This window comes from Arachis hypogaea, chromosome 6 (genome assembly GCF_003086295.3).
Source record: "Arachis hypogaea cultivar Tifrunner chromosome 6, arahy.Tifrunner.gnm2.J5K5, whole genome shotgun sequence".
Lineage (NCBI taxonomy): Eukaryota > Viridiplantae > Streptophyta > Magnoliopsida > Fabales > Fabaceae > Arachis > Arachis hypogaea.
Window position 1 is genome coordinate 108,434,466 of NC_092041.1, and position 10,924 is coordinate 108,445,389.

At 29.3% G+C, this 10,924-nt stretch overlaps 1 protein-coding gene across 1 annotated transcript; it reads left to right on the plus strand.

The window, feature by feature from the left end:
* The first annotated feature begins 491 nt into the window (after positions 1-491).
* LOC112755547 (probable GTP-binding protein OBGM, mitochondrial) lies at positions 492-4,473 on the plus strand. Its single transcript, XM_025803708.3, has 6 exons — positions 492-768; positions 2,133-2,317; positions 2,456-2,564; positions 2,840-2,922; positions 3,009-3,071; positions 3,202-4,473. Exons 2-6 carry the CDS (start codon positions 2,183-2,185, stop codon positions 4,339-4,341), a joined length of 1,530 nt encoding a protein of 509 aa, XP_025659493.1. The 5' UTR covers positions 492-768; positions 2,133-2,182; the 3' UTR covers positions 4,342-4,473.
* The last annotated feature ends 6,451 nt before the right edge of the window (positions 4,474-10,924 follow it).

A 10,924-nucleotide genomic window follows, 5' to 3' on the forward strand; every position in this document is an offset into this window, starting at 1 on the left:
GTAGCTTTCTAAGAAGTTATTTAAGTGCTCAAAAGTTAAAAAAATGACTTTTCTCATAATAATTTTTTTTTTATCATATTTTTTTAAAATAAATACTTTTAGAACTTAAAAACCAAATACAAAATAACTTATTTATAAATTAATTTTAATATAAATATTTATTATTTAAACTATTTTTAAAAAAAAAAAACTTAATTAAGTTATTTATTTAAATTTGGCCTTATTTTCTTTTGAAAGTTTAAAGACAACTATTTTTCTTTGTTTGATCATATTTTTATTGTTTGGATACACAGTATATGTGCATTCTAAGTTTAATTAGATGTAAATAATATAAAATATTTTATGCATAAAAAATATAAAATATTTTATATCATCATTCAGTTAAATTTAAAAATTAATTTTAATATAAAATAATTTTTTTATTTATTTATAATTATTTAATGTTAAGTAAAAAAATATTTTTTATATGGTCGGATTGGACGGTTATCCATGACTGATTGTAACGTTTTACACGCACTCATTTTCACTCACCAAAGTGACCTACACTCATATTTCACTGTCCCCCGTCACCACTCCTCATCACTCTCAAATCTCGGAACCGCGCTCATTCACTCGTCGGAACGATTCGCTCACTCGTTCTCTGTCAGAACAACTCGCTCTCTCTTCCCATTGACGAAGAACGACAAGCTGGCGATGGCGATGGCGAACTGCCTGGAGAACTGAGATGGCAGTGATAGCGAGCTGAGACAGTAGCACCAAACAAAGATGGTGTGTATGGATTTTCTGGTTCTGTGAATTTTTTGGGGTTTTGGGTGTTCTTAATTTTCGGGGTTTACTAATTTTTTGAGTTTCTGGTTCTTGCTTCATTAGGGTTTGCTTTCTGATTTTGCATCTTGCTTTGTTAAGGTTTGTTGATTTTGCATTTTGCTTCTTTGTGATTTTGTTAAAACATTCTAAATTATTGTTTGCCTGTAGTTTAACTGCAATGGTCCTAAAAGAATCTACGATCTATAATAATCGCTTCATATTTGATTAAGTTCCTTGTGAACATTATGATTTCCGGTGCATCCTAGTTTCATTATGGAGAGAGGTGAAAGTCTATGTTATAAAACCATGCTGATCATACAAAACTGTTTGAGCTTCATGATAATGTGTTATTACACATTAGGAATATTAGGTCTCTTGATCAAGTATTTATAATAAATAAAACAAATTGGTTTTTGTAAAACATTAAATCTCACAAGCTATTTGATTTACTTGTAGATGAACAAACTATTATTATATTCTTTAAAATCAAAGTCTCATGAGATATTTTTGCTTGAAACTTTGAAAGTTACATTTATTTTATGATATAATTATTTTTTAGTTTATAATTTGATATCTTTATGTAATATTTTCTCTTGTATTGCCACCCTATTTTGTGCAAATTTGTAATACCTCATACCTCTACCCATGTAGCATAGTTTAGGGAGGATATCAGACATTTATGTCAAATATTGGACCCTGTTCACTCTAAAGAATATCCTTTTCCATGATCACTCTCTTAAAATATTATATTGGGGCTATTCACTCTGAAGAATGTCTCCCCCACAATCCCTCACTTTTAATATATTTGATGTTTTATCCTTGATTCCTTGTTTACACTGATAGTTGGTGTCTCCAAAAATTGGATAATGTATGAATGGTATTGCTTGTGATAAACCATAGAAATGGACTTTATTAGGCTCTTATAGCTTTGTACAAAATGTTGTTGTATGGAAGTAGCTTTGATGTTGTATTATGTACTTAGTGTATCATATTATGCATTGCTTATAAATCTGTATAAATTTGCAATGCTGATGCACATAACTAAACTATTAAAGAAACTATAAAATCATATAATTATAAGTCACTAGCACCTGATCCAGTGAAGATGGCTCTTGGTAATATGATTTTCAAATTTTATTCTCATCAATCTGAAAACTTGTATTCATCTTTTAAACTGTACTATTAGATTCTTAATTAATGTTTTTTGGATATATTTTTGTTAATTTTTTAATATTGATAAAATTATAGTTATTAATTATAACATGGTTGATAGACAATATATAAATTATATGTTCAATCTTCTTTTTGCATTTTCCTTTTTGAAGGTTTGAAGCTTCAACCGAGTTTAAAGGACTAGCTTGGTGCTACTTCAAAAATGATGGTCTTTCAAGCAAGATCTATACGACATGTAAAAGCCGTTCGACATACGTGTGGATCTAGATGGTCCTTTACACTTTATTCTCATTACTCAGATACACCTCACAAGAAGTCCAAGCTTGCTCCTTTACAGGTTGAATCTCCAATTTATTATTACTATTACTACTAATAATCTCTACTGGCTTAATCCATAAAAAATTAGAGATGTTGATTGTGATATATTTTCTGTTTCTATGCACTGTGTTGGGCTTTGTCCATTTTGGTCTTGTAGGAAAGAAAAATGATAGACAGGGTCAAGATATTTGCGAAAGGCGGAGATGGTGGGCATGGTTGCTCCAGCTTTCGCCGTAGCCGACATGATCGCTTGGGCAGACCTGATGGTGCATTCCCTTTTCTCTTTATGAAGTCTTAATGTGTAATTGTGTATCTTGGTGATTTCTTTCAAAATACAATGATATTTCCAATTATAGTTTCTATATATGCTTTTTAAGAAAAACATAAACACTACACAGCAGTTGTCATCTATTTATTAAATAGACTACTCTGTAGTAAAACTTGTGTTATCCATGATACTATCAAATTTTTTGGTAGGAAATCTGGATAGAGTACAATGAAACAGATAAGAATGATACTTTGATGTCTGCGTTCAATTAAGGTGGCAATGGTGGCAGAGGTGGAGATGTGATTTTGGAATGCTCTCCTAGAGTTTGGGACTTCAGTGGTTTACAACGTCACCTTGTATGCACTTATTCTTCTAAGATATTTCTCCATAATGATGAAATTTCTTGTATGAAAAGTTAATGGCAGTATTGGTCTCCCTGTAGATAGCTGAGAAAGGAGGACAAGGAACATCGAAGAATAAGATAGGAACAAGGGGTGCAGATAAGGTAATTGGTCTTATCTGTAAAATCTGTTCTTTATGCATGTAACATGTTTCAGAATTTCATTTCCTTTGTTTGACCATCTGTGTGCAATACACAACTCTGATTCCATTCCAAAATCATGTTCTTTTAGTAGGTTGTCCATGTCCCAGTTGGTACTGTACTGCATCTTGTTAGCGGTGATAGTCCTGCTATGGTCAAAATTCAACCCTCAGCCGATGTTGATCCTTGGGAAATTCCTGGTGCACTTGTTGGTGATCTTTCTGACCCTAGCAACGATGATTTAATATCCACTGTTTCTGGTGCGGAAAGAGTCAATGAAATACATGGTAGCTTATCAGAAGCTGTTGAAACAAATGCTCAGAAATCTGTAAAATCAAGACAAGTTGCACCAACAGATGAATTTTCTCAGCTTTCAACTGCTAGCGGAACTTCCGAATCTGATGCAGAGGATATAGGAGAAAAACGAGACATGCTATATAATGTTGCTGAAGTAACAGAAGAAGGTCAACAAATTGTCATTGCTCGTGGAGGAGAGGGTGGTCTGGGCAATGCATCTACTTTCAAAGATTCAAGGAAGACTTCAACTGCAATGACAGGGTCATGTCAAGACATATCTAATGCCGAGGATCATGACGGCGGTCACTCCTCTCCGAGAGCCGGCTTGCCTGGTTCCGAGACTGTTCTTGTATTAGAGCTCAAGAGCATTGCTGATGTTAGCTTTGTAGGAATGCCAAATGCTGGAAAAAGCACTCTGCTTGGAGCTATATCAAGGGCTAAGCCTAGTGTTGGTTCCTATGCTTTCACCACTCTTAGGCCTAATTTGGGAAACCTGAACTTTGATGATTTATCAATAACTGTGGCTGATATTCCTGGTCTCATAAAGGGCGCACACCAAAACCGTGGACTCGGACATGCGTTTCTACGCCACATAGAACGTACGAAGGTTCTGGCGTATGTGCTGGACTTGGCTGCTGCTTTAAATGGAAGGAAGGGAATTCCACCATGGGAACAGCTGAGAGACCTGATTCTTGAGCTTGAGTACCATCAGGAAGGTTTATCAAAAAGACCATCGTTGATTGTGGCAAATAAGATAGATGAGGAAGGTGCAGACCAAGTATACGATGAGTTAAAGAGAAGGGTCCATGATGTTCCTATCTTTCCGGTGTGTGCTGTTTTGGAGGAAGGGATACCAGAGCTTAAAGCTGGCCTCAAAATGCTTGTCAATGGTGAAATGTCATGTGGTCTTTGCTTAGATCAAATTTTGCTTGCTTAGATTGATACTCAACTCAAAGTCTAGGGTTTAGGGTGTAAACCAAGATAAACTCTAAAAAGCAATAATCATTATCTAATCAAACCATTTGATATGTCCAATTTTTTTAATGAAATATTTGTTGCTTTCCTCTAATGCAAGTAATAGTAATAATAATAAAACAAAGAGCAATGCTAGGGGGCAGTAATTTTTGTGATTGTTAGCCATCAACTAGTCATCAATAATGATTTGATGGTGTGAGATTGGTGTGAAATTTCATTCAATAGTTCACCTTCCTGTTGACAAAAATTAGACACCGTAGTTCCTCAAGAATCTAACAAGTCAACAATAGAGAATAAATATTAGACACCGTAGTTTAAGGCAGTTTAATTTAATCTAACAAGTAATTTAATCTAACAAGTCAACCACAGAAAACACGTGATTAAAATTTAAGGCGGTTTAACTTTAATCTTACATTCAGCGGACCCACTCACCCACTAAGTATATTAATAATATTGTGTTGGTTGATTGACTTCTAAAGACTAAAGTTGTTTCTTATACATTGAAAATAAAGTCTCTTTTTGTATGTAAAATTTTAAAAATTTTTTAAGAATATTTCTGTTTTAATTTGTTTTAGTTTTATGCTTAATATTTTAAATGTTTTAATTATATCTTTGGAGGTTGATGTAAAGTTGCTTATGTGACGATTCTACGATGCCATGTTTGCTGAAATCTAATTCAAAAAATTAGTTAATTAATTTAAAATAATATTCAATATTTAATTTGAGTTGAGATCACTTTTTTGCAACATGTGTGTAACGTTAGATCCGCCTCTCAAAAAAGTTATATAAGTATATATTTTTTTATAATATTTTTTAATTTGAGTTGAGATCACTTTTTACAATATTTAATTTTTTATATTTTTTTTGCAATATTTAAAAAATTATTATTACCGCTTTTAAATTTAGTAGGTTTAAAATATTTATTGTTTATTGAAGAATTTTATGCATTAGAATTTTTTAATAATTTGTTGTTCATTTGCAGTTGATTTTGATATATTCTTAAATATATAAAAATTTGTTTGTGGATTTAAGTATTATTAAATTATTTATGGTCACATTCAATATATATGTCTAATTTATTGAAAAAAATATATTACTAAAACCGATTAATAACTATTTTAGAGTTAACACAAAAGAAAAAACAAACAATGCATAACTCATTACTTTTTTATTAGTCAAATTATTGTAATTCAAATTAATTTTAACAAAATAACTTAAAATTATAATTTTAATTTTATCACGTGCATGACACGGGTAATTACACTTATTTTTTTATTATATATTTGTATAAATTTATAAAAGAAGAATGACATGTCAATGACAATATATATTTCTAAATACAACAATAACAACAGCAACAACAAAGTCTTGTCTTACTACAATATATATTTTTAAATATCTATTCTTAATATATAAAAGTAGATGGATAAATTTACTCACGTTATTTTTAAGACATTTTTCTCTTCCTACTAATGTCATGTCAGCAACATTGTTTTCTTGGCAAAATTTTATAATCGACCACTCAATTTTTGTCAAATCAACTATTATTTCCAAATTAGCAAAAAAATAAAATATATAAAAAAATATACAATTAAAGTATATGCAAATTAGGCTACAAAATTACCAATTACAATCATTAGAAATTAATAATACCTAACCAAATTTGTAACATATAAGAATCCATATTCCTACATTTATTATATTTTACCGTTATAAACAATACAATAAATTTATAACCCCAATAATTAATTTATTTATTTCTATAAATAACTCATTAAATGTAATAAACATCTATATTACAAATATCATAATAATCTATTAATCATAATAAATTACACGTTACAAATATTCAAATTTCATACTATTTGAACTACTTATATAAGTCTCGTATCACTCTTTTCTCAAATAACATCAAATTTAATACAAAAAATTTGTTTGCGCACTACACAGCATCTCAAACTTACTCAATGGAGCATCATTCTTTGGACAATATCACCAAACAAACACACAATTAGTTTATCAAAGTTCGCATGATTCATTTATGGGAAACATTAACATCCACAAATGAAGAAGAGTCTCTTTACTTATGAATGATTATATTAGATGAAAAGGTATAAAACAAACATATTTATTGTATTTTTAAATTGGATTTACAAAAAAAATATTTTAATTATTTTTGTTTTTTTATATTATTTTATAATACTTTATATATAGTTGTATTTTAATATCGTTAAAATTATACTTCTTTCAATATGCTATTCATTGTTTCTTTTCTAATAACTTAAAAAAATAAATATAGTCAATTTTTTTAACTAATTATTAACTATAATTTACTCATGTAATTGTGAAGAGAAATATGATGAACAAATTCAAACATTTGTTATAAGAAGAAAAAGTCTATATAAAAAATTTTAAAATAAAAGATGCAAATGATTTGTATAGACCAATTAAAGGTACCATGAAAGCAAACATTTTACTCACAACTGTTGTGAAAGAAATTAAAGATTCAATTTTGAATATTTTTTAATATTATTTTAAATTTGCATCACTTGAGACATTGTCTGGAGTTAGTTAAAGAAAAATATTAACAGGTAATCTCACTTTATACTATTTCAATTATTCTTATTAAAAGTAACTTATTCAAAAAAAAAATCTACACATTTTTGTTCTTTTTATTGTAGATGTCATTGAAAAATTACATGCACATCAAGAAATTAAAAAAAAAGAAAATCATACAAATTCAAAACACATATTCGAAAGAAGAACATATATGTAAAGATGGAACAAACCATACTATAAAAAGTGCTACAACTCAATAATTCATAAAGAACATGCCTTCATAAGAATTTACGACAAAAAGAAGAAAACAACAACTCTAACAATAACCAATAAGAAGAAGGAGGACGAGCGCCACATAATAGGACTAAGTCCATCAACTAAAACAAATACAAAAATCAAAACCATCAAATAAAAATATTATTTTATACAACTCTAATATTTAAATTTTTTGTATTACAAATTATTTTAAATAAAATATTTTTTAAATTTAATTTTAATTTATCTATATTTAATTTAATTCTCCAAAATATCATTATTTTTAATATTTATTATATATTATCATTAATTTGCTGTCTGTGCATCGCGCACGGATCTCGTTATAGTGTATTGTAAATATTAATGACAATAAAGTTTTACAATCTCTCTTTAAATCTCGCAGACGCAGTCTTTTGCCTACTTCTCAACAAATGGGTGATAATTTCTGTTTTCTACTTCTAAATCTTTTTAGAAACAGAAATTTACTTATTTTTTAAAGTAAGTATTTTTGTATGAGAAAGGCTAATATGTTTAAAAAAAAATAAGTCTTTTTTATTCTAAAAGCACAAACACGAGTATAATAATTTTAAAAACGATATTACACGACCAAAATAGTAGAATTAAAATTTTAGACAAAAGTGTTAACGAAATTATACGATAAAAAGTACTGAGCCATACTTATTTATCTAAACGTTAATGATGTTTTCAGCAAAAAAGAGATGATAAAAGTTCTAATTATCTAAACCTTTTCTATAATTTTTTTCAACAAAACTTTTAATAAAATAAAGCACTTTTGAGATAAATACGAATTTTAAATGTCATCCGTACAAGAAAATTCTGTTCTTATTGTGATTCTGAATTTGACTTTTGCCAAAAGAAAATGTCCAAGTTTCTCACCTCCGCGATTTAGAGGTATTTGGCAGAACACAAATGCTGGTAGATGGGTATTGCGATTTTGATGCAAGTAATTAATGGCAAGGAGCAAAGACAAAGGTGATTACGCAAGCTAGGACATAAAAGTCTCATTCAAAAGCTTACCTTCTTTTGTTTTGGGTTTGAAAGGCGGCATTTGTTTATAGAGATAACATATTGAGACAGGATATTGAAATACAAAATTGTGTTTGCCAAAAGAGATATGAACAGAGACTATATATCCAGAGACATTGAATTAGTATATTTTGTATCCATCGTAACAGAAAGGACACGAAAATACTAACAAGAGACATAACTTATTTTTTATTTTTTCTTTCATTATTTTTATTAATTTTTTATAATTATATTTTTTATTGTTATATTTTTTATCTCAAATTTTTTGAATGAAAAAAATGAGAATAAATTGAATTTTCATAATTTATTCTACAAGAATACAAGAATACAAGAATACAAAATTTTATGTCTCTGTCTATCAATGTCTTATCCTGTCTTGTTCTTAGAAACAAATACAATCTTAATAGACTTTAATTTTGATGCAGTAGTACAATTATATTCGTTCTTTTAAATGGTTATTCATGCGATTAACAAAAATAATAATTATTTTTTATATTGTAACATTACACGATTAGATTTATATTGTGTCACGTATAAAATTATTTTAGACTGCATCAACTTTTAAATTCTTTTAGAAATGTATTAAAAAATTGTATTGAATTAATTTTTTATCTCGATAGAATCATGTTAACAGAAAGTCAAAAACCTAATAAACTAAACCTGAAGTAACAAAGATCTCATAAAAGAGACTCGCACAAACATCAAATTAGTTCCTCACTCTAAAATTTCAAACATATTACTTCCTAGAAAAATGAAAAGATTTAATTCTACAATTTTTAAAACATGATAAATTGGGTTTCTTATATATAAAAAAAGAGTTATGTTACATGTACATTAAAATCAGCTACCAAAGTCAGTTATTAGTATAAAATACATGCTGAAATATAAATACACATTAAAAATAAATTAAACCACACATATATTTATATATAAATACATTAGTGACTGATTTTAGTGATTAATTTTAGTGTACAAATAACATTTTTAATAAAAAAATCTTGATAAACAAATTAAATTGTCTAAAAATTTAAGTGATAACTGACTAATTCATTTTTTATATAGAGCATTTTAAAATTACAAAGGCTTGTTTATTACATTCCTTATAAGGACTAATTTATATGAAAAAAAAATTGATAGTTATCACCTTGGATATTTAATTTTAATATAAATACTCTTTTTATATTTAATAATTTTTAGTTTTCAATTTTATTTAAAAATAGCTGTACGTAAGTTTACTTTTAATTTTATCCTGTTGTCAATTTTTGTTAGTTAAATATCAGTCGAAATTTATTTTCACTTATATCCTTTTCCATCCCCAAACAAATGGCATAAACAAATCCAATGCCATTGCCATCCCAAACACAACTCCAATGCCATAAACAAGTCCCCATCTAAAAATTGATGAACATGTTTCTGTCCACACTCCTCTTGTTCTCTACCATTATTTCCGACACCGATCTTGCCTCCAACACATCCACCCTCCTAACCCTATGCAGGATTGTTGGTGGCCACGCCCTCTTGAACCACACACAGCATAATCCCACTGCTCCCTCTGAACAATGCACTTATAATGGCAATATTGGTGCCCAACTTATCTTCTCTCTTCTATCTTCTCCTTTTCTAAATTTATATTTCTTTCATTTTATAAATTTAGGATTCTTTTTTTTTCCTGTTGTGTAGTGATGGTGGTGGTGGAAGTTGTGGAAGTTGTGGCAGTTGTATTTGCTGTTGTGTGGTGGTGTTCTATGTAATTTTAACTCCATCGCTTCACTTGTACAAGTTTTTTCATTGTAATACATCCTAATCCCTAAACTTCAAACACATAAAAACAAAGACACATGGATAGATAGATAGATTAAAAAAATGTGTTTAAATTTCAAGACAATTATACATCTTAGGATCCTGGGATACAAATGTACTTCTCTAAACGCTGCATAGAAGAGACACAAATTTTCTATCTTTATATCTCTATTATCAAATGCATCCTAGCGTATCCGAAAGAAACGCATGAGCTAGACATGTAGAAATAAGTCAAATTAACACACTTTGACTTTGGTATGAAACCTCACAATCCCAACTAGGTTCAATGAGGCAATAGGTTTCATTTACTGCTCAACCCATTATTACTACAACTTTCAACAACTCAATTATGCAAACTTATGCCATACATGGTTTCCACTAAATAGTTCATAACAAATAGCACTGCTTATAAAAGTAGTGATAGAAGAATAACTTATCTTGTAAACTATATGCCTCTGTCCTATGGTGAGAGGTGTGATAAATCCCAAGGTTTCAACACAAAAAGAGACAATCTATCTTTTTGTTTGGTCCCCAATTGGACTATCAAATATCCAGGTTATAAGAACCTGGCTAACCCAACCCGACAACTTGAACGAAGTCCTATGAAGGGGTAGCCAGGTAGGCATCCCCAAACACAACGTCCTTCCATTTCTGAAACTTGAAGTTGAAACTTCTTATTAAGAAATATACCTACCACTTTGGCTGATTTCTATTGGTAACATCTATCCAAGTAGAGGCATGAAATGCCATGCAATATAGGAAAGCAACCAACAGAGGGATAAGCTAATTAACTAATTTAATGTAGACAAGGGGGTAAAACACTAGCATACAGGAAAGAAATGAAATTAAAAAAAAAAACTCCAAAAAAGATTGTGGTAACCACA